This window comes from Andrographis paniculata, unplaced genomic scaffold (assembly GCF_009805555.1).
Source record: "Andrographis paniculata isolate CXL003 unplaced genomic scaffold, ASM980555v1 Contig51END, whole genome shotgun sequence".
NCBI classification, from domain to species: Eukaryota; Viridiplantae; Streptophyta; class Magnoliopsida; order Lamiales; family Acanthaceae; genus Andrographis; species Andrographis paniculata.
Genome location: NW_026137586.1, coordinates 98,776 through 124,656, shown reverse-complemented (window position 1 = coordinate 124,656; position 25,881 = coordinate 98,776). Strand labels below are relative to the sequence as shown.

The 25,881-nt window shown below is 39.7% G+C and overlaps 4 protein-coding genes across 6 annotated transcripts; 2 read left to right on the top strand and 2 right to left on the bottom strand.

Annotated features, from left to right (window-relative positions):
- Positions 1-930: 930 nt before the first annotated feature.
- LOC127253618 (U-box domain-containing protein 9-like) lies at positions 931-10,561 on the bottom strand. Of its 3 annotated transcripts, none has more exons than XM_051278279.1 (2): positions 10,437-10,561; positions 931-2,264 (listed from the first exon to the last, which is right to left on the bottom strand). In XM_051278279.1, the coding sequence occupies exon 2, from the start codon at positions 2,148-2,150 to the stop codon at positions 1,167-1,169; it is 984 nt and encodes a 327-aa protein (XP_051134236.1). In that variant the 5' UTR covers positions 2,151-2,264; positions 10,437-10,561; the 3' UTR covers positions 931-1,166. The 3 variants fall into 3 exon arrangements, with proteins under 3 accessions (XP_051134236.1, XP_051134235.1, XP_051134234.1); XM_051278278.1 differs by lacking the exon at positions 10,437-10,561 and adding an exon at positions 2,768-2,890 and having other exon boundaries at positions 932-2,311; XM_051278277.1 differs by lacking the exon at positions 10,437-10,561 and adding an exon at positions 2,768-3,176 and having other exon boundaries at positions 934-2,264.
- Positions 10,562-13,992: 3,431 nt separating this feature from the next.
- Positions 13,993-15,518, top strand: LOC127253909 (uncharacterized). The gene has a single exon (XM_051278715.1). The coding sequence runs from the start codon at positions 14,296-14,298 to the stop codon at positions 15,190-15,192; it is 897 nt and encodes a 298-aa protein (XP_051134672.1). The 5' UTR covers positions 13,993-14,295; the 3' UTR covers positions 15,193-15,518.
- Positions 15,519-17,574: 2,056 nt separating this feature from the next.
- LOC127253907 (probable xyloglucan glycosyltransferase 6) lies at positions 17,575-21,699 on the top strand. Its single transcript, XM_051278713.1, has 5 exons — positions 17,575-18,453; positions 19,388-19,696; positions 19,779-20,069; positions 20,168-20,284; positions 20,384-21,699. The coding sequence occupies exons 1-5, from the start codon at positions 17,743-17,745 to the stop codon at positions 21,170-21,172; spliced, it is 2,217 nt and encodes a 738-aa protein (XP_051134670.1). The 5' UTR covers positions 17,575-17,742; the 3' UTR covers positions 21,173-21,699.
- On the bottom strand, positions 21,636-25,506 carry LOC127253908 (peptidyl-prolyl cis-trans isomerase FKBP62-like). Its single transcript, XM_051278714.1, has 12 exons — positions 25,171-25,506; positions 24,947-25,033; positions 24,382-24,642; positions 24,018-24,092; positions 23,846-23,926; positions 23,559-23,753; positions 23,194-23,289; positions 22,935-23,110; positions 22,725-22,847; positions 22,407-22,553; positions 22,177-22,304; positions 21,636-22,020 (listed from the first exon to the last, which is right to left on the bottom strand). Exons 1-12 carry the CDS (start codon positions 25,349-25,351, stop codon positions 21,855-21,857), a joined length of 1,716 nt encoding a protein of 571 aa, XP_051134671.1. The 5' UTR covers positions 25,352-25,506; the 3' UTR covers positions 21,636-21,854.
- Between the last annotated feature and the right edge of the window lie 375 nt (positions 25,507-25,881).

The following is a 25,881-nucleotide window of genomic DNA, read 5'->3' as shown; positions in this document are numbered from 1 at the left end:
GTTATTAATAATAACTTATGATATTAGTTTATTATTTTTTATATGAATAATATTATTAGTATTTTAGAAAATTTTAAGATTATATCTATATGTAATATGAATATTATTTTGTAGATAATAAAATTTTATATAATATAAATAAATAAAAATATATAAAAATTACCATAAATTAATTTTATAAAAATAAGAAGTTTTAAATATAGATAAAAAAATTATGTTAATAAATAGGTTTTGAGTAAGATGTTAGAAGTTTAATTAAATTGAGAAGTATGCTTAAGATTGATAAAATTATTTTTGAAAAGGGATCATCTTTTGTGGAACGTAAAAAAGGAGAAAGGATAATGAGTGGCGGGACGGAGGAAGTATTTCCTAACTGTGAACAAATATAATTATCAATTAATTTATTCTAAATTTTAATTGTGGTCTTTAATTATTTTTTATGAATATAAATTTATAGTGGATTACATGATGAAATTATAGTAAAAAAATATATTGAATTATGAAATACATTTAAAAAGTAAATTACTTCCTATTAATTGTATAATAAACGTGCTGAAAATTTAAAATCAACATATCATTTTTCCTATTTTATATAGGGTTTTCAATAAGATATTACGACTATGACTTAAATTTCAATCTTACATAAATAATTGATTTGATGCTGCCTACCATCAAAGTGGTGCTTTCCCCTCCCCAACTCATTTTAATCGTGCTTAGGAACGCAAGTTAGTAGGTGTTCAAAAATCAAACTTTTCTGTGTTCATTTATAAAATTTTACAAAATTTTTAATATTCATCCAAATTGTTTCTAAAAAATATTAAATCAAAACGTCTCAAAATTAATTTTTATATTATACTAAAAATTAAGTTTATATTCAAAACATCACGTCAATACCTATTTATTAAAAAACAATTATCCCTGTATTTGTAAAAATAACAAAAAATTGCAAGATTTCCTCCATTAAAACATAACACTCCTTATACTTACGTTCAAACTGAACTTAAAAAAGTGATGGAGTGCACGAACATAGAATTGAACGACGGATCAATATCAAATTATTGATTATAAAACGAGGCGAACTCATATAACAAACACCAAGAAAGTACACAATGTAGACGACTTCATAGAATATACAAAATGCAAGAGCAATCGAAAGGCGTACCCGGTTACGCCGTGTGAGTAAGATTCACGGCCCTATCGAGTCTTTCAAGAAGGCCATTGGCCTTTCTCATAGCACGGGAAGTCCCATTTCGAGCAAGTTGAGATAAAGTGCGATGCATCCTTTCATCTTCCCTTAGATGTTTCCACTTCGACCGATCGTTAAAGCAAATTGAATATAAGATGGCAATGCAATTCTCCTTATTCCGAGGACATGATGTCTCCCGAATAACGCTGAGTATGGTCGGGACTGCTTCGAGCTCCCCCATTTCCTCAATAGCTTTTTGGTTGGTCGAGAGCATAGCAAGGATGGATAGTAACTCGTCGACATGAATTCTGCAGACAATCTTGTTCAGGATCACACTTACAGCACCTTCCTTGACAGCCCTCACCTTATTCTCATGAAGGATGCATAAACTAAAGATTGCTGAAGTGACGTCTTTCATCGCTGAAGGATGGCCTTCGTCTAATAGGTCGATCAGGGGCTTGAGGGCACCAGACTTACCGATAACCGCTTTATTTGAGTCGAGGGCGGATAATGTGAAGAGGGTTGCTGCTGCATTGCTCCTTGTCGCGATTGTTCCCGACTGCAAGGCTTGAATAAGAACAGGAATCGCAGTTGGGGTCTCGGCGACGAGCATCTTGTTGCTGTCATGGATGGAGAGATTCAACAGCGTCGTTATTACGTCTTCTTGGAGGTCAGGATGATTACGGACAATATCGGTCCCGGGCTTTGTCCGAGAGAGTGGAGACAGCAACTGAGGTACTGCATCAGTGGATTCCCCAAAAAGTGTCCGGAACGAAGGGATTCGTTTCGTTAGAAGACGAAGCTTCTTAGCAGCCTCTTTCTGTTCCGGTAACGTTGAAGACATGTTGTTGAGTAACTCGAGGAAATGATCCCGATCAGCCCTGGTCAAGCCCTCGTCTTCCCCGTTGAAGTAGGTGTGATCGGGCAATTTGATTCCACGATTCTCGCACCACCGAACGATCATATCCCGGATCAAGTGGTTCGGTGTTAGGATGGTGTGAGCAAGCACTTGCTGAGTTCGAGGGCACACCCTGCTCCCTGAATTCAGCCAGTTTTGGATGAAAGCTCGGTCGAACGTCTGCCAAATTCACACCCCGAAAAGCATCAATACAGACAAAGATTACGCTGTAGAGACGAAATAGAATTCATCAGAAACACCATAGAGATGACATGGAAACAACATAGAGATTGAAAAACAGAGCACAGTTCTACTGCTCGGATAGGAGAAATTGAAACAAAATCAACGAACAGAGACACTAATGGAAATGTAATAGTTCAATCACCATCAACAAAATGCAATAACTGAATTGAATTGAATGATAAGATCGATCAATTTACAGCAAGAGAAAAAGGTAGGATGAAAAAGACAAAAAAGAACTAGAGGTCGGTATGATTCTTCAGCATCATTACGTTGCATATGCCAATCAATTCATTCACCAACCAACTGCATTTTATCTATCATCTGTAGACTGTAGCTAACTAACCAATTGCCAAATTCCATATACCGAACGAGATTGCCAATTTGCCATAGTTATTCAACCCTAGAAAGTGAAAGTGGCTTTAGATGCCTGAGGAAGAGACCTGTCCGGTGGCGACAATCACGGGATCCTTCATGAGTTCCTTCGATAACGGACACTTAAACTCCTCCGGAACCGTCGAATCCTCCGTTCCACTGCCGCCGTCGGGACGGACTGGTGATTCCTTCATCCTCAATTCCTTGAGAGCGTGCAGCGTTTGCTGTGCTCTGTCTACATCCTCTAAATTGACACCGTCCTTGCCTACAATCGCCGTCACAAAGTTGTGCAGCTCTCGCTTCAATTCGGCGGTGTTCGCCGGCGCTGCTTGATCGCCGCTCTTCGCCATACGAAAATATGCAGATTACTGGTATTGAATGCGGTTAGGGTTTGGCATTAGTTATGTTGAGGAGAGAGAAAATTGAGGGGACCGTGTGGCTACAGAGGTTTATGGGAGGAAAGGCAGCCATGGCAGGACAGCTGGCAGAGGGGGAAAAAAAAAAGAAAAGGGAAGAGATACAGTATACAACACTGAAAGTTAATACTCTCGTGTATTTATTTCACGGAAAAAAATAAGAATTGTCCAATTGAAACAAAAATTAAAAAGTTGTTTCTAAAATGTGAAAAATTCATCCATTATCATAAATAATTTTGAACATATTATCAGAAAATGAGAAAGAAAACAAATAAAAAATACAGAGATTTTACGTTGTTCGGTGACGGTGTGTCAACCTACGTTCACGGGCAGGAACTGGAGATATTTTATTATACTGATTCAGAGATTTACAATATGTCATCTGACTAAAAACCATAGTTGTCTATTTATAAGCACCCCAAAATACCCTAAACCCTAAGCCCATTTGTTATTAATTAGGATAAGCCCAAAATGAACCCTGCCAATTGAAACAGCCCTTTTGCTTTGGTTTAGGATCGGATAGACCGCTAAATCCAAGTCACGTTTCAACAATCTCCACCTTGACTTGGAGTTTCTTCAACCGCCAAAGGTTCGTCAGTATCTCTCAGTCGTCTCCTTCCTACCAGATGCCCCGAGAAGGCTTTACCTCCTACGAATATTCACCAAGTTCAAGCAGTGCTCAAACTTCTCCGTCGGTAGCGCCTTTGTCAACATATCAGCTGGATTGTGTTATGTAGCTATTTTCTGAATAGAAAACTTGTCTTCCTCCAGAACATCACGGATAAAATTCAACCTTACATCAATATGTTTGGTTCTCTCATGATACACTGGATTTTTAGCCAAGCTCAAAGCACTTTGACTATCAACACCGGTTTCTCCACCTTCAGACCCAAACTCTGCACCAGACCATGTAACCAGATACCCTCCTTAATACCTTCAGTCATTGCCATGTATTCCGCCTCAGTCGTCGACAGTGCAACCGTAGGTTGTAAAGTAGACTTCCAACTGACTGCACATCTAAACAGAGTGAAGATAAAACAAGTTAGTGATCTTCGTTTCACCAAGTCACCCCCGTAATCAGAGTCTGCATAGCCAACAAGACCATCACCATGGTCTTTATCATCATATACCAGACAAATATCAGACGCTCCTTTCAAATATCGCAAGATCCACCTTACAGCTCCCCAGTGAGCTTTACCCGGATTAGCCATAAACCTGCTCACCACACTAACCACATAAGCGAGATCCGGTCTCGTACATACCATCGCATACATAAGACTTCCAACTGCACTTGAATATGGAACCGTCTTCATGTAATTAACCTCTTAATCCGTAGCCGGTATAGTGCTTCGATCAAGTTTAAAATGTGCCGCCAAAGAGGTACTTACCGGTTTGGACTGATCAACAGAGAATGCCTGCAAAACTTTCTCAATATACTTTTCTTGAGAAACCCACAACCGTCTTGCTTCTCTATCGCGCCAGATCTCCATATCAAGTATTTTCTTTGCCGCACCCAAATCCTTCATCTCAAACTCACCATTTAGTAGAGCCTTCAAGTCATTAATTACAGCCATGTTCTTAGCTGCAATTAACATATCATCCACATACAACAGCAGATACACAAAGGAATCAGTAGAAACTTTCTTCGAGTAAACACAGTTATCAAACTGATTACAAGTATAACCATTAGACACCATGAATGAGTCAAATCTCTTGTACCATTGCCTCGGAGACTGCTTCAAGCCATACAGAGATTTCTTTAACAAGCATACCTGGTCCCCTTTAGAACTGTAGAACCCCTCCGGTTGAGACATGTAAATCTGTTCTTCTAGATTATCATGAAGGAATGCTGTTTTTACATCAAGCTGCTCCAGCTCCAAATCAAAAGCACCCACCATTGCCAAAAGAACCCGATTTTGTGTTTCACCACAGGAGAAAAGACTTCATGGTAATCGATTCCTTCCTTCTGTGAAAACCCTTTTGCCACAAGTCTCGTCTTGAACTTAGCAGGTTCAACACCAGAAATTCCCTCATTTCTTTTAAAGACCTACTTGCATCCCACTGGCTTCACTCCTTTTGGTAGTGCAACAAGATCCCAAGTCTTGTTCTTTTCAAGAGACTGCATCTCTTCATTCATTGCCATAATCCAGGTTTCTGCATCTTTACTCGCCACAGCTTCTTTATATGTCTTTGGCTCATCAGAGCCAAGATCATCACCAACCGCTAGTGCATAAGCAACAGAATCCATGTCACACGTATTGACACATCCTGCAAACCTAGCTGGTTTCTGAATATTTCTTTTTCCCTTTCTTGCTGCTATGGAATCTTCAACCCCAGTACCAGCGTCATCAGCTTCCCCCTCAACCGGTTTCCCTTGAGGTTTTGACTGATCTGGTTGATCGGATTAATCAATAGTATTATCCTGCTACTTTTCCTCTAACACAACTCTATCAGGAGTCTCAAACTCCACCCTCTGGTTAGCACCACAATCTTTTGTACCTGCAATACTTTTACAACCTTTACTCTGATCAAGCATAGCAGATTCATCAAAGGTTACATCTCCGCTAATAAGAAATTTACCAGGATTTTTACCTTCTGTACACCACAGTCGATAACCTTTTACTCCTGTTGCATACCCTAGAAATATGCATTTTACCGCCCTCGGCTCCAGCTTACCATCATTCACATGAGCGTATGCAGGGCATCCAAATATTCTTATATTAGAGTAATCAGAGGGTTTACCGGACCATACCTTTTGAGGAGTCTTTAAGTCAATTGCAGTTGATGGAGATCTATTAACCAGATAGCTAGCAGTGTTTACTGCTTCAGCCCAGAATTACTTAGATAAGCTAGCAAATATGCGCATACACCTAGCACGCGCCATGAGGGTTTGATTCATTCGCTCTGCAACTCTATTTTGCTGTGGTGTGTGTCGTATAGTGCGGTACCTCACTATACCTTCTTTCTTGCAGAAATCATCAAATGGAGCGTTGCAGAACTCCAACCCATTATCAGTTCTTAGAGTCTTGACCTGTTTACCCGTCCGTTTTTCAACCATGGTCTTCCACTCCTTGAACTTCCCAAACACCTCATCTTTAGTCTTTAGAAAGTACAACCAGACTTTTCTCGAATAATCATCTATGAAAGTGACAAAGTAAGAACACCCGCCCTGCGATTTCACCGGAGAGGGACCCCATAGATCTGAATGAACATACTCCAGAATTTCTTTTGAGGTGTGATGACCGATACTAAACCTCACCTTGCGTTGCTTCCCTTTGACACAAGCCTCACAGAATTGAATTTTACCTATCACATCCCCACCAAATAAACCCTGCTTCCTCAACACAGACAACCCTAGCTCACTCATGTGACCTAATCGCCGGTGCCACAAATTTGTCCTGTCATCATGTTTATCCAAGGACTGGGATACCGCCGCCATTCCCATCACTGAACTGCCCTGTAGAAAATAAATTCTATGCTGCAGTTTTCCCTTCATCATTACCAGAGCACCTTTCAGGACTTTCACCCACTCATCTTCACCATGATATTTTAAACCATTTTTGGCTAAGGTACCAAGAGAAATCAAATTCTTTCTGAGTTCAGGAACATACCAACAGTCAAATTTCCTGACAGTACTGTCATGCAATTTTATCTGCACTATCCCGCTCCCTTTTATGGCTAGAACCTCATCATCACCTAACTTCACCGTTCCATTCCACTCCTTAAAAGAAGTAAGTAGATCACGAGAGAACGTCATATGGTGAGAAGCACCGGCATCCATAATCCAGGAATCAGCAGTACTAGCACTACACGCTGTCAGAACTTCACCAAAGTCCCCATCATCAGAACTGTCTTGTACCACATCAGCACTGCTGCCATTGTTACTAGAATCAACTTTTGTATTTCCCTTCTTTTGTGGACAATCCCTTTTAACGTGCTCTTTCTCCTTGCAAAGATAACACTTAACTTTGCTAGAGGATTTTGATTTTGAACGCGACCTCCCATTCCCGTTACCCCTCTCCTGTCGTCTTCCCCTACCTGCAAACAGACCTGAACCAGAACCCTCTTCCAGAGAAACCTTTCTTTTCAATTCTTTGGACATAAGGGCATCTTTCACATCATTAACAGAAATTGTAGTTCTACCGTATAGCATAGTATCTACAAAATTCTCATATGAACCAGGTAGTGAACACAGTAAAATTAGGGCTTGATCTTCATCATCTACTTTAACCTCAACTCCTTGAAGATCAAGAATGATACGGTTAAAGGTATCAAGATGATCCTTTACCTGAGTACTTTCGGACATCCGGAGGGTGTAAAGACGTTGCTTCTGATATAGCCTGTTCGTGAGAGAGTTGTTTTGGTACTTCTCACACAGTTTATTCCATAACCCAAAAGCCGTTGTCTCATCTACAACCTCCCGTAACACCTCATCAGTAACTGACAGCAAGATCGCGGAATGAGCCCTTGCCAAAATCTCCTTAGTTACCTCCTCTTTCGTGTCTTTAGAAAACTTGTATTCTCCCTCCAACGCAGCCGCACATCCTTGTTGAACCAGAAGTGCCCTCATTTTGACCTTCCAGAGCATGAAGTCATTCGACCCATTAAACTTCTCCAGATCAAACTTATACGAGGACATCTTCAATCAATGAGATATGGCTCTGATACCACTTGTTATGAGAAAACGAGAAAGAAAACAAATGAAAAAACACAGAGGTTTTATGTGGTTCGGTGACGGTGTGTCAACCTACGTCCACGGGCAGGAACCGGAGAGATTTTATTATACTGATTCAGAGATTTACAATATGTCATCTGACTAAAAACCATAGTTGTCTATTTATAAGTACCCCAAAACACCCTAAGCCCATTTGTTATTAATTAGGATAAGCCCAAAAGAAACTCTGCCAATTGAAACAGCCCTTTCGCTTTGGTTTAGGATCGGGTAGACCGCTAAATCCAAGTCACGTTTCAACAGAACAAAATTGAAAAATGTTATTCCGAAGTAGACGTGATTGAACCAAACACCAACCATAGTGTTCATCAAGTTAATATAAACAAATACGCATACGCGTTTCTTGTGAAATTCCATTTCTTGAAATCCTTGTTTTATATAGTTTGATTTTTAGTTTAATGGCAGCAACAAATGTAATGTTAGCATGACTTTTCTACCAAAGTTTGTCATCATCGAAATTGGGAGGCTTTTAATTCAAGAATTAATCGGTAAAATTGCCTATGGAAAAATTATGATCTCTCCTATCTTGATTTTGATTTCGTATTGATTTATTATTATAATCTTCCATTTTTGAAAACAGAAGAAGAAACATTAGAGATTGGAGGCACTTGGAAAGAGAGCATTTCAAGAACTCCAAATTTCCCGACGAGGACGAGGAGTATGCCCGGTGGTGTTCTCCTCTCCCTGTGACGGCCGGACACTCATCATATTGGCCGGCGCCACTACAAGGGGAGGATGAAGCTCTGATTACTGATATATCAATGTGCCCAAATCTTACTCCAATCAATCCACTTCGCCTTCTCCAAACTGCTGACCGCTGTCTCTCCGCCACCGGCTCAAAACAGGCCAGCAAAATATAAGGCCTCTTTTTACACAGGCATGTAAATTTCAAATATGACAGTGTGTTTGTTCAGAGTGATGCTGACTTGATGAACACAACCGTTTGAGTTCCCCGTCAACATTTTCGTTAATTTTAAATGTCGCATGTTACTAAAGCACAAGATAACTAATGGGAATTAATTAAACAATTAATTAGCACACCAGTACTATATTCATGAAGATAAGATCCTCAAACACTAGATAGTAATAAATGGTATTTACCTAATTTTGTTGAGATTTTAAAAACACATATTTTCCAATAACAGTAATAAAAATAATGTTTCTCTAGTGGGCATTGATCAATTATTACAATTAATATTGTTGGAAATTAGAGCATTGTTATATATACACGTACTACACTAAACTACTATTACTACTCAAGATCAAAGATAAGCGAGCAAGCAGGCAGAAAATGATTATACAACTATTGTGGAGTAAATTCTATTCGCAAGATCAATATTGATCATTAGAGATGAGAGGATTGGGGGAGTTAAGTGTAGGCAAATAAAATCGGTCCAGTTGTTGCCATCCCATCCCTGCACAAGAGAATCCAATAACCAATCCAATCCTGCCAGTGTAGGGAGGGATTAGAGAAACTCGACCTCGATAGGATTTCTGGAGGAGATGAGAGATATCCCTCTTGAGGGGCTGGGAGAGCAGACCGCAGTGGCATCTCGACCTTAACGGTCTTCATCCAAGTCATCGCGACATAACCAAGGAAACAACTACTAACACCACCATCATCTCTTCCAATGGCGATGATGCAACAAGGCCAGATCTCAGTGTATTCCATAGCTTATCCATGAAGAGAACAATGCTATTTTGAAGCATGAAGCAAACCAACACCACCTTCCACTAGGCTGGCGGCAGCCTTCACGGGTACATTGCTGTCGGAAACATGATAGATTCACATTCACTTCTCTATAGCAGAGTAAAATTGTCCTAGTTCAGAATCACTCAGGGCTACTTGCTTCTTTTCTTTTCTGAGCGCTTAATGAAGGTTAAATGATATCCTGATCAAGTTTCTATCCTGTGTTTTGTTTGATTTCTATGACTTGGAACAAGATGGTAGTATAACCAGTAGCTTTAAAATTCTATCAGATGAAAAACAACATTCTTAAGTTCTATCTACAAAACTATGACTAAAGATCTAAATCAAATTCAAACATGGACTCTACATCCCAGTGACATGACAATTTTCTCAGTAACACACAACAACTAAGCATTTAGGAGGAATGCAGTAAAGCATCACAATAATCAGCATTATTTGAATGCTGCTAAATATAGAATCTACAATGAGACCTACGCAATAAAAGTTACAGCACTAATCTTCCTCGTCGGGCATTCAATATCATCAACTTGGGGTGCGGTACAGTTTACTGCTATTCATATCAGAACTTCGCCAAGATCACTACCGCCCATTTCTCACCACGAAACCATAGCTTTGCAGATATGATTATTCACCATTCTTAATCAAGTCCCACCATGTAAACAATATGAGTTCAAGTTAAACGCTATGCAACTTAGCCAAGGAAACTAAGTATCATCAACTGGACTGAATTTTCATAGAAGAAACAAAAAGAAACGAGATAATAACACCGTTCCACACGAATAAATGATCGAATTCAAACTCACGAATATAAAGAAAAAAGTAGACAAAAACAAAATCATCAAACAAATACGAATCTGTAGTAAATAAAATGAAATCACCCTCAGAACATCGTCATCATCAGGTTGGGAAGCGTTCGGAGACCTGAAAGAGGAGCGAGGAAATGGAAGAAAGCGCGAGCAGCGAGCGAGGGAAGAGAAATTCAGATTGAAAACTATACAGAACCATCACAACGATTGTGAATTTCAAAACCCCATGAAAATTCACCATGAATCAGGTTATCCCAATTTTCCACATCTTCCCATCCGCCGCCGCCGCCGCTCAAGCCCTTCCTTCCTTCCTTTTTAGGCTCGCCTTCCATTCTCCTAACAACTTCCTTCGTTGTAGGGTTTTGCGGGAGGCACAGATTATAAACAATTGATTTATTATTATTGAAGGGCTCTTACTTTGGGCCGTGTTGTGGGTTTTGTATGGTTTTCTACCGGTAGCTTATACTGTCTACCGTGGATTTTATTTTTTTGCATTTATATTGTTAAAATTAAATTGCAAAGCTTTAAAAAATTGCATTATATAATCATCAAAATCAAAATAAGGATTTATATAAATTCCTATTATTATTATTATTGCAATGCTATTTTTTAGCCGTTTACAAAATCTCTTGTTCATGATTTTCTAGTTACGTCGTCGATGTCCTTACTTGAGTTTCATATATACCACTGAATACAGTACAAATACTTTGAAAATAAAAGCAGTAAAAGAGAAAAATAAAGAAAGAAAGAAAGAAAGAAAACGGTACAGAAAGAAATTAGACAACGTACACCAACTAAGAACTAATTTGCCCATCATGAAGAAAATTAGGGATTGGCTCTACACTGTTGCTCCTCCGCAGCATAGCGTAGCAGAGAGAGAGAGAGAGAGAGAGAGAGAGAGAGAGAGAGAGAGAGAGAGAGAGAGCAAGCAGTATAAACCTAAAGGCAGCAAGCTTTCGAATTCATAAGACCTAAGGATTTTCTTTTTTATTAAGCCGGTGTTTGCCCCCTATTCAAAATGAATTTTAGATTTAGTTTATTATTTCATTATGAATAATCAGTTATCTACAAAATTAAATTTCTATCTATATGGCGTCAGGCTCGTTAGCTCTCGACTTCAACTCTCATTGTCCTCATTTGATGTGCAACTCTTACATATGTTCTCTTACATTTAGGGAGGTGTGTTTGTTGATTCTTCTACGTAAATATATAAATTAATGGTGTGTATCTCTAAGAGTTTTACATTTTTAAGTGAAACATCAAAATTAATGATACATGTTTTTTATTGCGTTAAAGGTCTCATTGTTTCGACTCAAGTACAACTGCTATTTGAAAATGTGCATTAGTAAATCCTATGGCGTTATGATCACAAGTTCACTGTCCACACCACTAAGTCATCCGTTATGGACAAATTTTATTTTATCTATTATGTTATATTGTTGTAATTTGAGTAGCAGTCTATATAAACATGATGCTTATAGACTGGTTCTCTATTATTATTAGTTTAAATAATTATACTATTTTTCGATCCTTCACAAAATTTATTCTTGCAATGCACAAGTTAAAGCTCTATTCCCAAATATTTATTTTATTCTTTTATTATTTTTGAAATTCTTTAGATCTTCAAAACTTTTAAATTTTTTTTATCCAATACAAAGGCTTAAGCTTCGGACTAAAAATGTCCTTGCAGATTATAATGTAGAAAGACAACTTTCTTGAAAACGGACAAACATAACCCTAGTTTATAGCTAACACAAACAAATACATGCCCTAAAAAGGTCATTTTCAGACAATAGTAACTTCATTGGTCCATTTATTTTACCTTTTTTTTTAAAAAAAAAAAAATATTGTTAAATCAAAATATAATTGTTCAGTCTACAAGTGGGCCAGGGCAAGGAGCATTATTCATATTTGGATATGGATAAGATTAAGAAAGCTGATACGCCAATTATTTTATACAATTAATAATTGAAATTAAATCTGCCTCGATAACCACCTGTCCAAAGCTGATTAATTTAGTAATGTTCTTACTTACCTAGAAGGGGTGTTATTCAAATCAAATAAATAAATCCGAGTATTTTAGTTTTGAACTCAAATGTGTAGTATCTATCGAGTGGTATTCTAATTTATATAATTAAATAATAATAATAAAAAAAACTCTAATAAGTATGTGTATACTAATAAAGAATATAAATATACTAATTCATCAAATAAAGTATATTTTGAATTTATTGGAGGCAGCCATAATGAATGAGTTTGAATTCTATGGTGGTGGAATAAGGGAATAGATCGATCTGTCACGCTGTGAGGATGACACGTGTCGATTGAACCCCGCCTCCCTCAGCCTTTTGTGCCCGCCAAAGGCCATGCCCTTGGTTGTCCATTCCAGAAGCCAACAAGTCAATTCTAGTTCCCCCAACTTGCAATCTACTGGTACTACTCCTTTTGTTTTATTTTAAGACCGTGGACGAAATTAATTTCAATAATGTTACGCAAATTTTAGGGAATTTTTATTATAAAAATATTTTACCAAATCAGCCAGGGTGAGGGTTTTTGGACTGATGGACAAGCGCTTATCCACGTGCCGGCACGTGCCACGCTCGCGCCAGACGGGTGGTTGTAATCCACGTGGTGGAATTCGATTTGCCTGCATGGAGTAGCTGTCACAATTGATCACTTATATACGATTCCAATATTAATAAATCGGGATGGGATCGTCCGCCTCATCTACCCACCCTCCCAAATCCTTCTAATACACGCTGTATAAGATATATATACCCGTCACTTTGTGTAGTTAGCTAGCTAGGAGCGTGGTGAGACTGGGTAGAGAAGAGGGCCGACGATCTCATTCTTAATAAATCTTCTATGTACTAATATAATTCAATACTAATAACTTATTTACATAATTCAATAATATAGACTTACAGCTAAGATGGAGTTTATAAATCAACATGTAAATATGTCAGTATAAACAAATACAGTATGTAACTTCGCACCTTATAAAATTTGAATACTTGTATAAAAACGTGTTGAATTTAAGATTTTTTTTATGTAAAGCGTATTTATTTTATTTTTTAAATTAAGAAAGAAAAGATGCTGAAAAAATATTTTTTAATTAGATGGTTTGTTTGTATAAATGTATGTAAATAAAATTACAAAAAAAAAAAAGTAAACAAATGCTTAAATATTTCAATGAAGAATTTATAGTTTGGTTTTTAGTTAGCACAAAAATAAACGGTGCAGTTAAAATTAACTTATAAGGAGTATTTCATAAATCTATACAAAAAGGATGATTGCATTTCTGATCAGGTACGCGCCTTGATTACCTTAAAAAACATGAGATCAGATTGGATCCTCCGACCAGATCCAGACGGGCTCTGAATATTGTCCCACATTGCTAAATATCTGGGAACTCCCCTAATATATATATATATGAATGAAGGGTCATTCCACCTATCATCAATTGGTTTTGGATTGAATGTCCGAATCCCTTCTTAACATGGTATCAGAATCATGGTGCCCGTATGCCCGTATTGGATTTGAATCCTCGAGATTATCATCTCAAGGAGAAATCTTGAATATTGTCCGACATGGTAGGAATTCCCCTAATATATAAGTTATTAGGCCTAGAAGAGAAGAGAAGGGGAGACTCCCTCCAATGGGATATGCCTAGGTGTTTTAAATTTAAAGTTGGAACCCTCCCTCAACCGGGAGGGATACACCTTCGGCATATCCTTTTTCCAGCACGTAATATAATCATTAGTAATTTTTAATTACAATTATATATATATTTTAATACGGAATATTCCTTAAAAATTCCGTAGCTTTATCTCATATATAATAAAGCGAAAACCACCGCCTTGAGTTTGGAGCAGGGCAGGCAGCGCACCGGAGTGGGTGAAAAATAGATACACATACATATACGGAGAAAATGAAGAGAGGAGCTTTTCCGTTGGATGATGAGGCCAAGGCGCGGATCATCAGCTGGGATCATGCCACGCCGGCGGATGACGTCAGCAGCGGCAGCGAACACAGCGGCGAAAGCGACGACGTCGCCTCGTCGAGTAGTTTCTCCGAGCTTTTCTACGGTTTCGGCGTCTCGTGCGACGTCGACGGAGAGTGGACGGAGGAAGCGGGCGATAGCTCCGATCCGGAGCGCGATCCGTCAATGTACGGCTCGATTTTCAGGAATGTGGATCTGATTGAATCGATCGTGCTGGATCGGACGGATGAGGTCAAGGTCTTGCTCGAATCTCACGTTCTCAGAGCTCTGCAGGTGTTGGCGTTTGCGAAACCGTCGGACTCGGATGTTGTGATGATGCGGAGGAATGTCATGGCATTTCTGAGAGATTGCGGCGGCTACAATGCGGCCATCTGCAAGACCAAGTGGGACAAGTCCGGCGGACTGAGCGCAGGGAGCTACGAGTTCATCGATGTAGTCGTCAGGAAGGATTCGGATTCGGCGAGGTATTTCGTCGATCTGGATTTCTCGGCCGAGTTCGAGATCGCGCGGCCAACGGATTCGTACAGGCGGTTATTGCGGTGTTTGCCGAGGGTCTTCGTCGGCCAAATCGACGATCTGAGGCAGATTTTGAAGGCTATGAGCGACGGTGCGAAGAGATCGCTGAAGAGCGGCGGTCTCCATCTTCCGCCGTGGAGGAAACACCGTTTCATGCTGAACAAGTGGCTCGGACCGTACCGGCGCACCACCAACCTCTTTCCGGCGTCGGCGAAACCGAGTTTCTCCACATATCGATGCGCCGTCGGTTTTGACGCCGCCGCTAACGGCGTCCGGCTGCGGTGCCCGTCGACGGCGCGTACACGATGAAGGGCAAGGGAATATAATATTACGACGCGATAATATATTAATATTCCCCTGCTTATTGGTTAATAATAATAATAATATACTCCTACTACTTAGTACTATTATAAAATCAAATAATATGATTAAATATTTTGTCGTTTTTCATAATTTATTATTATTATTGTCTTCCGAGCATTATCCTTTCGAGAACGTACGCGGCAAATGCACGTTGCTACGACGGCGGAAATCAGGTGCGGTTCACCTGCACCGTAAGGTATTACTTGCTGCACTCCTCCATCCATCCATCTACAATCTACATGCACAACAGGACATCAACCACTCTTTTTAAAATTGCTCTAAAATAAATTTTGAATACATACGAATATTGGGATCTAAGATTATTATTATAAATTAATACTACTTATTTGTAGATTAGAATATTATACTTAATTTTACTTTTTAAAACATATATATATATATATGTATATTCTCGAATTTGAATTTGAATTTGAGGCAAATGTAGTAAATTTGTCATATTCTAAAGTCATATAGAGTATTGTATCTTATATATATGTATGTATATACTATCTTGAATAACAGTTTTACAAAATAATAGAGTATCAAGATTAAAATTTTGTTATGTATGTAAGATCCAGATTCTATTTGATAAGATCCTCATAATCCTATTCTTTTTCACCTATATTGGAACATCATTGGTTTTAACTACCTAGTATGTATATGCAATAGCGAGCTTGTTTGTTTCTTCAAATTTTTTTTTAAAAGTAATAAAAAATTATTACTATTCAATCATTAATAAAAATATATTTGTTTTTTTTTTATATATAAAATAAAATAAAAATATTATTTAAATACAATTTCAAATCAATATTTTATTTTAAATGAATTGAAATTACAACTAAGCAAACTCTGAGTTTTATTGAAAGAGCTTTGTTACCATTTAAATATTTCGATTATAAATTTGTGTGTATCATATAATTATAAACTAGTTTTATTTACCATATTTGTAAATAAATAAAGTTGTATTTTACTATCACTATGCAATATTCTTCATGAATGAGATTAAAGAATAACAAGTGAGTTTTTTTGTTTTGAAAACAAATGCATTATTACATTAATGTGTTATTTATTTATGTAAAATTATTAAAGCGGAAAAGAGTGTTAGGTTAGGTGCATTGTTTTGACAGAAAAATGTATACAAAATAGTATATAAATATTTTTGAAAAAAGCAATAAAAGGGAACTATGAAGAAAAAATAAAAAAATTATGAAATAAAAATGAATATACAAAGTAATCTTCTGTGATTTACTCTGTAGTTTGGATTGGAATAAATACTTTTATCAAAATGAAAATAAGTGTTTTTTTTTTTATTGGGATTATTTTTAATTTTATTAATGAAAATATATGGACAATAAAGGGCAAGAAGGGCCCACTTTGTACTATGGATAATGTAAAAGCAGTTAAGAGATAAGGCTATATTTAATTTTGTCCCTTTGTCAATTTGTTGCCTTTTACAGTAATTTATAAGCCCTTGTGGAGCCCTCCCTCCCGGTCACACCTCCATCATTTTGAAAAGGCACATAATTAGCAAAAAATTATATGGAAGGAAGCGCCACTTGATAAATATATATCCTCTCCATCTAATCAAATATATTTAATATTTATATATATATATATATATATTGAGTTTGTTTGTCAAGTGTTTTTGTTTGAGATATACTCCTTTAACTTCCAACTAATTTGTCTAGTGTAAGTGGGACACAAAATTTTAGGTATGGTATTACGCGCTAAGTAGTAAGTAGCTAAGAAATATGTTAGCAAAAAATAATTATAAATTAAAATTAAAATAATTAAATAATTTAATTAAAATAATAAATTATAAATTATAAAATAAAATATATGATTAAAATATATAATTATATTTTAAAAAAAATGATAATTTATCTGGACCGCCGGAGGAAATATTTTTATTTTTAATGAAGCATAAGGAATAGAGAATTACATAGTGATATAAAAATAATATTTTATAATTTTTTTGTGTGACAATAAAATATATTTTACCTGTCTCAATTTAAGTTACTTTTTTTTTATCATTTTCATTTGTATATTTTCTATTTTATAAAAATAAATATATACTAATGCAAAAATCTTAACTTTTATTTACATTACAAACATACTATTATATATACAATTATTTTATAAAAAATAAAATAAAATGCCAAAGATGTCATAAATTTTCACTAGGCAATATTGTCTATTGTTAAAGAACAAACCCTAAACTCATATAAATATAATTATAATTAATAGAGTAGAAAACAAAAACTGCATGCAGAATATATATATATATATATATATAGCGAGATTGACGTATTACCTTTGGTTCTTCTGTTTCCTCGTCCATCGTCTTCGGATCCCATTCCGATCGACGTTCCCCTCTGCTCTCTCTCTCTCTCTCTCTCACTACTCTCCGCCAGCCATGCCACCGCTTCGTCATCCTCCACCGCCGTTGCTGCCGTAGTCCACCGCTTCCACATCTGCCTACGTACGTACATCTACATGTCTCATCCCCCTAACCACGAGTTTCAGGAATGGTGGAACAAGCAACGCGCCGCCACGGACGATGTGTCCGACGACCGGTCCGCCTCCAAGGATACACGGTTGGAGAATATTGCCACCCTCCACAACCCGCCCTCGCCCCCCGCCGCCGCCGAGAAAGGCGGACGATCGCGCAGCGCGCGACAGCTCTCGTGGATTTACATCCACAAGCTGCAAACCGTCGCCAACTACGTTGCTGTCCTCACAAACGGCTTCGCCTCCACTATCCGCACCGCCAATCGCCGCCTCGCTGCCGCGCCGGGGCGGCCGCGACCGGAATCGAGGTTTTATAAGATTATTAAATTGTTCCTGGCGCTGAGCGTGTTCCTTCTCTCGCTGGAGCTCGTCGCCTATTTTAGGGGATTTCATTTCACTCCGCCGACTCTGGAAGTGGGAGTCGAGGATTCAGTGGAGTACATCTACGCCAAGTGGTTGGAAATTAGGGCAAACTATTTGGCCCCGCTGTTGCAGAGGTTCGCGAATCTGTGCGTCGTGCTCTTCTTAGTACAGTCTCTGGATCGATTTATTTTGGTTCTCGGTTGCTTCTACATTAAGCTCAGGGGATTAAAACCTAGCGCGGAGATTGATTACGAGCAGGATGTGGAGAACGGTTTGAACGCCCGCGACTATCCGATGGTGCTGATTCAGATCCCAATGTGCAATGAGAGGGAGGTAAGACCATGTAGGTTTTCTGGTCTCTGCTTCAATTCAATCTGTTTGATGTGTTTTTAGTAGAGTCTGTAGTGGAGAGTGTTAAATTTATGTTCCCAGAGCTGATCACTTACTTGTTCATGGAAGCTAAGCCTTGATTTATTTACTTATATATGTCTCGTTTAGAATATATATTTAGTCAATTGACAAGTCCAGTTTGTGATTCAATCAATCAGTCTTCGATCAAAGCAGCAACTAAGCCTCGTCTAAGTAGTTGGGTACCATTCCGAGCAGCTAAATGAAATATATATGACATGCAGTAATCTGGGTTGCTAATTGATTTAGGATGTACTATCTGTTTGTTATTCATTCTTGTACGATTGGTGTCTTTCTTTTTCTCCTACAATACCATATCTCTTGCTTGCATCCATCCAGAGAGCCTTGAATTTCAACTTTGTAACTGGATTATTCCTCAAATCTTTATGTGCGAGTAAATGAAACCGTAGGCGTAGGCTCACAAAACAATTAGAGAAACTTGGGTGTGTTTGTCTGTGGGCTTGGGATTTTGGGTTTAGATCTTTGAATAGTAAAAAATTAAATTTAAAGAGTTGTTTGATATAATATAAATAGAAGTTGATGTGATATTTTTGAATGTAAATAGTGTTTTCTCCGAGGTTCCTGATTATCCAAGAACTTATGCTTAGGAATTGGAGTCAAGTTTTCTGCACATAAGAAGGAGCTAATGGCCTCTGTGTGTAGGATTTACTGCATGTTTATTTCTTAATTGTGCTACATAATTACTTCTGTATAGTATAGGATTATATTACATTCTCCGTTACAGATAGATAGGGAATGCATTTCATCTTGAGTAGAAGTTGAGATAGTTAATGTTGTTGATCTATTATCTATGTATCTCTGCTCTGGGCGTGTGTTGTGATGTGCATGGATTCATCAGGTGTACCAGCTATCGATTGGCGCGGTGTGCGCTCAGGACTGGCCAAGGGATAGAGTGCTGGTGCAGATACTGGATGACTCCGACATTGCGGATGTTCAGTCGCTCATCAGGGTGGAGGTCCACAAGTGGCAGCAGAGAGGGGTGAACATCGTGTACAGGCACCGCCTTGTCCGCACAGGCTACAAGGCCGGGAACCTCAATGCTGCCATGAGATGCGACTACGTCAAGGATTATGAGTTTGTGGCCATCTTCGACGCCGACTTCCAGCCCGCACCGGACTTCTTGAAGAGCACCATCCCGTACTTCAAGGTACGCATGATATATGAGCGCCTGCCTGCCTACCTGATGCATGTCATGTATGTTTGAATACATCCATTCTTGATTATGGAAGGGGAAAGACGACGTGGCACTGGTGCAAGCCAGGTGGGAGTTTGTGAACAAAGAAGAGAACTTGCTGACCCGGCTGCAGTACATAAACCTGGCCTTCCACTTCGAGGTGGAGCAGCAAGTCAACGGGTGGTTCATCAACTTCTTCGGCTTCAACGGCACCGCGGGCGTCTGGAGGATCAAAGCCCTGGAGGACTGCGGGGGCTGGCTCGACAGGACCACCGTGGAGGACATGGACGTGGCTGTCCGCGCTCACATGTGCGGCTGGAAGTTCATTTACCTCAACCACGTCAAGGTTAAATATTTCATTTGATGGTATTAATTAGAGTAGCAAGCTTTTTAATGAATGAAGTAATACCACATACCCTATTATATGATGGCTGTTAATGGCAGTGCATATGCGAACTCCCGGAGTCGTATGAAGCCTACAAGAAGCAGCAGCACCGGTGGCACTCGGGGCCGATGCAGCTGTTCCGGCTGTGCTTCCGCGACATACTGCTGCACTCCAAGGTAGCTATTAAACAACATCTGATTTAATCAGATGTTTGATACCACCACATACTTGAGAGATATTTGCAGTCTCATTTAATTGATGAATTGAATTGGCAGATGGGGGTGATGCAGAAGGCGAACCTGGTATTCCTCTTCTTCCTCCTCCGGAAGATGGTGCTCCCGTTCTACTCGTTCACGCTCTTCTGCATCGTGCTCCCGCTGACCATGTTCATGCCCGAGGCCCAGCTGCCCCAGTGGGTGGTCTGCTACGTGCCGGGCCTCATCTCCATCCTCAACATCCTCCCCCTCCCGTCCCCGGCCGAGTCTTTCCCCTTCCTCGTCCCCTACCTGCTGTTCGAGAACACCATGTCCGTCACCAAGTTCAACGCCATGCTCTCCGGCCTCCTCCACTTCCGGAGCGCCTACGAGTGGGTCGTCACCAAGAAGTCAGGGAGCCGGTCCTCCTCCGAGGCAGACTTGGTTGCACTTGCACTTGTGGGTGGTGCTGGTGCTGGTGCTGCTGAATATGATATTGATGATGGTGATGATTATGATGATGATGATGATGATGATGGAGGCAGCCAGTCCTCCGCCGTTCCTCCTCATCCTCCTCCTCCTCATAAGTCGACGTCGGAATCGTCCCTGGCTGATCTCAACAAGCTGGAGGAGCTGAGGAAGAAGAAGAACAGGATGATGATGATTGCGAAGAAGAAGGAGGGGGAGAAGAGGAGGAGGAAGGCGAATCGGGTATACAGGAAGGAGCTGGCGATCTCCATCATCCTGCTGACGGCGTCGGTGAGGAGCCTGCTGTCGGCGCAGGGCATCCACTTCTACTTCCTCCTGTTCCAAGGGATCACGTTCCTCGTGGTCGGTCTGGACTTGGTCGGCGAACAGGTCACCACCTAGCTAGTCGGTCGGTCATACCACCACCGCCGCCGCCGCCACCACCAAACATAGAGGAGGAGGAGGAGACATCACAGCAGCAGCTATCTGCATCTACAGACACTGTCTCCATACAGGGGGGAGTGGGATGCTCTTATTAGTTTACTTTAATGTTTGTTCGCGAGGCTGGCTGGCTTGGGGCGATTATATATAACTTAACAGTTACGGTTAATGCCCACTACTTTCTTGTGATTGGATTGGGTGGTTAGTAAGTGGGTGAGTGAAGCAGCAGCCAGCCATCAAGCAGCATAGCATGGGGAGGGGACAGGGACAGGTTGTAAAAAAGCAGCTAATCCGGCCACCCTCCTCTGCCTGCGTGTGCAGCTAAACACCAATGTGTTCTATTTTTTGTGCGTGTCCGGCACACACACTAAACGGAGCAGAGTTGAGTGTGTGTATTATTGTTACGGGCGTTGAGTCGAGCATATGCGTCCCGGTCAAGTTATGATGATGAATAGAATAATAGTAAGCAGCAATGTTCTGTTGTTACATGTAGTGTGACTCAACCACACACACTCTCTCTCCCCCCCTCTCCCTCACTCAGTTCTAGCAATAAAGCAGGTAGAACAAGTGTGCACCATCATCACCGGAGCAGAAAGAAAAACACAACAAGGAAAAAAACCCCCACCCCACAAACTCTCTCTGTCTATGCCTTGCTGTCGATGCTCATCGGCTCAGCAGCAGCATCCTTTGCCTTGCTGCTGCTGCTGCTGCTGGTTAGCTTGGCAAACATGTTCCCGTAGAATTTGGCATCCTTCTTGTTGTATTCTTTCACCTTCTCCTTCAGAGTCTTGTACTCCGCCTTCACCTCCCTGCCACACCACAACACAATCCAATGTCTTAAATAAATGAACCCGCCCATGAAAATACCATGACAAGGACAGAGAGGGCATTCCATTCCCATTCCCATTCCCATTCCCAGTACTACTATACTACTACTATTTGATTGATCACCATTCACCACCTACCTGTTGTCTGGATCTATCTCAAGGGCTTTCTTGATGTCCAATTCAGCCAAGTCCAGATCGGCCATGTTCATGTATGCCTGTGCCCTTCTGTACAGGGCCTTCACGTTCGTGCTCTCCAGCTCCAGCACCTGCCACCCCCACCCAACACATATCGTCATAACACCACTATGCACACATACATCCATAATTCAATTGAATTGAATTGAAAACGAGGATGGATGACATCAAACCTTGCTACACAGCTTCTCTGCCTGCTTGTACTCCTTCAGTTTCAACTTGCATGCTGCATTGTTCAAGTTGCAACTTATCTTCAGGGCCTTCGACTGCTTCTTCTCCTCCTCGCTGAATGAGGTGTCGTATTCGATAAACTTCGCTGCCTGTAGCAATAGCAGTATTAATTCATTTCCTTTTTTCTTTTTTTCTTCTTTCAATCACCAGCACGCAGAGCATGTAACATATATAAACAAGTCATCCTTCAGTTCAACTAACATATCAATCACAATAGCGCCCATACATTCATTTCAAACATCTTTGCAAAAACTAATTACCTTTTCGTATCTCTTGGAGGCCCTCGCATACTTCCCAGCCTTGAAAAGTCCATTCCCTTCCTCCTTTTTCTTTCCTGCTGCCTCAATTTTTTCTTCAGTGCTCATATCCCACGACTCTTTCTCCTGTAAAAAGAAACCACCAATTTAATCACATGTTACAAATGCATCTAAAATGTACCATACTCGTGATAGGATCAATTCAACACCAACCTTAACAAAAGAGACAAGCTCGGCTTCATATAACACTGTTGCGTTTGGAGGGACAACAGCCAATTCTTGTTGAGACCCAGATGCACCAAAAGCATATTCAGGGGCAATAGTCAACAGCGCCACCTCTCCCTTTTTCATCCCCACCACAGCCCGGTCCAACCCCTCAATAACTTGCTCTGTTAGAAGTCAACAACAGACATACTTTATGATACAATCAAGAGTTTGAAGTCCACAGAGAGAAATAGTACTGTATCAATACCTTCATCCGTCTTGAATTCGAAAAGATCCTCTTCGTTGTCACTCTGGCCTTTCTTAACAAAGACAGTGCCATCATGCAGCTTTCCAATCAATTTCACTGCACAACCATATGAAACAAGTCAGTAGCAGACCAACCCCACACACATAATGTTTACACCACCTAATTTTTAGTTCCACTGAAATAGATTGATTTTGGGACCCCCATTTACAGTTTCATATTAATTACATCGTTGCAATTTGAGCCCCCACAAGATTTTGCCACGCTAGTTGACATCTGTATAGCTGTCATCAACTTTAAAATTTATAACTAGTAGAATTAATACTATAAGATGATATTATAGTGGGACAGGAAAAGGGGCTTGTTACATTTAACAACAGCTCCTTCATTCGGGCGCTCATATCCCTCCCCCTCTTTTAGTATCTTCTTCACGACTTTCTCATCATCAGTGACATTGCTAACTGTCTTCCAGGACAGCAGCTCCAAAACAATATTCAATGTGGCATTGGGAGGAACAGCATTTCCATCACCAGAGGCAGGTTTTCCAGCTTCACCAAAGGCATCTGCAACCATTACACAGATTAGCTTAAAAGTTAAAACCATATCCAATCTGAATCAAGATTTCATATAAATTTCTGTAACTCATTTATCTTACATTGGGGTTTGACTGTAAGCAGGACCTTCTCGCCTTTCTTCATAGTTTTAACAGCCTTGGATAGAGCAGGGCAAAAGTGACCTGATTCAAAGCGAACCCCATCAATAAGAATTTAAGAGGGAAGAAAAACAATAGTCAACAACGGCCACCATGGAGATCATCTTGTACACACCTTCCTGAACAGTAAATTCAACACTGTCTGATTTTGAAACAACTGTTCCGTCCTCCAATTGTGCCTCATATTTGACTGAAACAATTGCATTCCAAAAATAGGAGTTAGATATGAAAAAATACATGTACATCTCCCTATTAATCAATTCTATAATTTAGTGTAAACGAGCGTGCATGCAAACTACAGAATTTAACGATAATACTGAACAATCCAACTTTCACCACTCTATGAATAAAGTGTGAAAGTATTATATAAATGATATATCTTCCCAACACATTTGAGTATAAGTGAGTTGGTCCTGTTAACATCATAGAATGATTGCATTGATTGAACATCAGCCCAGAACATGTAACAATACACTCACCTAGCACCTCGTCCCGATCCTTGGGGTTCTCCCATTTCTCTCCCTCTTTAAGGATTTTCTTGAATATCCCACCATCTTTGCAGATGTCCTTAACACTGACCCATGAAAGTAGCTCAACATCGAACTGCAAAGTTGCATTTGGAGGAATGGTAGGGGGAGAACCTGATTCCCCATAGGCTAATTGGGGAGGTATGGTGAATATGGCATTTTCTCCCTTTTTCATCGTCTTGATACCTTGATCCCATCCCTTGATTACTTGCCCTGTCAAGAGAGGATTCAAAGAGGCTTTACATTTAGGCTTTCATGCTCTAGATACCGACAACTGATGAATGTAATGTAGTTTCGTTTAAGATGAAGGGTGGAAAATTAAAGAGAGCGTAATGCTTTGGCGTTGCAATTAGTTGAGGATATTGTCGTATTATATATATTAGCTTTATTGGTTATTCTCAACCGGAAGCAAGTAATTTTCAGAAAGCAGGTCGGTAAGTAGCAAGACGAAGCATCAAGGAAACAAGAGCCAAATCAGTCGAACATCAGAAGGGAAAGGAAACGGAAATCCGCAAACCTTGACCGAGAGTGAACTTGAATGGATCTCCCCTGTCGCGACTCGAATCGAATTTAGTACCGTCAAGCAAAGTCCCCGTGTAATGAACTGCAGTCAAATCGCATCGGGAGAACATCCGTCATCAACGAATCAGCCACACAAGTATGAGATAAAAGCAAGCAAAATGGAAAACGGATAGCTGAGGGTAAAGTCATCAACTCGAATCAAATCAAGTAAGGACCTACCTTGAACTTCATCGCCATTCTCGGGGGTGTCCCAGCCTTCACCTTCCTTGACGAGCTTCTTCTTCAAGCCATCGGAGCCGATCTCCTTCTGCTCTCCAACTTTCATGTAAGTACTGGCCTCGGGCAGATCCATGTCCTCGTCCATCCCCTCGGCAGGCGGCATATCGAAATCGTCCTCCATCAGCACAGAACAGCTCAACTCAACTCTAACTCAACTCGGAAGAATGCGAATTGCAGAAGACGGGGAGGCGAGAGTGCGTGGGAGGAGATCAAATAGGGGAAGAGTGGGGGCGGGGGATAAGTTCTAGAGAGTTCTACGAGGGTTTAGGCGAGTGTGCGATGTATCATAATATCATCCCATATGCTTGCGTTTGCTTACGCTTTGGGGAAAGAAAGCTCACGATCATTCCAGAGATTATTTATTTAATATTAATCCAGATCCATTTATTTATTTATCTTTATTTAACCTATCACGGATTTGTCATTTTTTTATATTTTCTTATTCTTTTAAATATAATGATAAATTCATTTTTTAAAGAATTATGACAACAGTAAATACAACAAAATTATCGGTCGCATAATTGTCTTCATTTTTACAATTTTTCATATTTTCTTATTCTTTTAAATATAATGATAAATTTATTTTTAAAAAAAAAAATTACAAAAAACTAATAATAATAATAATAAATTTGAAGAGTGTAGGTATTAATT

Coding starts and splice junctions, on each gene's coding strand:
- LOC127253618 (XM_051278277.1), bottom strand. CDS start 3,049: ATGGCGAAGAGCGGCGATCAAGCAGCGCCGGCGAACACCGCCGAATTG. Junction 2,265..2,767: donor TGATTGTCGCCACCGGACAG/GTCTCTTCCTCA, acceptor TGAATTTGGCAG/ACGTTCGACCGAGCTTTCAT.
- LOC127253909 (XM_051278715.1), top strand. CDS start 14,296: ATGAAGAGAGGAGCTTTTCCGTTGGATGATGAGGCCAAGGCGCGGATC.
- LOC127253907 (XM_051278713.1), top strand. CDS start 17,743: ATGTCTCATCCCCCTAACCACGAGTTTCAGGAATGGTGGAACAAGCAA. Junction 18,454..19,387: donor CAATGTGCAATGAGAGGGAG/GTAAGACCATGT, acceptor TGGATTCATCAG/GTGTACCAGCTATCGATTGG. Junction 20,285..20,383: donor ACATACTGCTGCACTCCAAG/GTAGCTATTAAA, acceptor TTGAATTGGCAG/ATGGGGGTGATGCAGAAGGC.
- LOC127253908 (XM_051278714.1), bottom strand. CDS start 25,351: ATGGAGGACGATTTCGATATGCCGCCTGCCGAGGGGATGGACGAGGAC. Junction 23,290..23,558: donor TGAAGGAGCTGTTGTTAAAT/GTAACAAGCCCC, acceptor ATGGTTGTGCAG/TGAAATTGATTGGAAAGCTG. Junction 23,111..23,193: donor CGAATTCAAGACGGATGAAG/GTATTGATACAG, acceptor GACTTCTAACAG/AGCAAGTTATTGAGGGGTTG.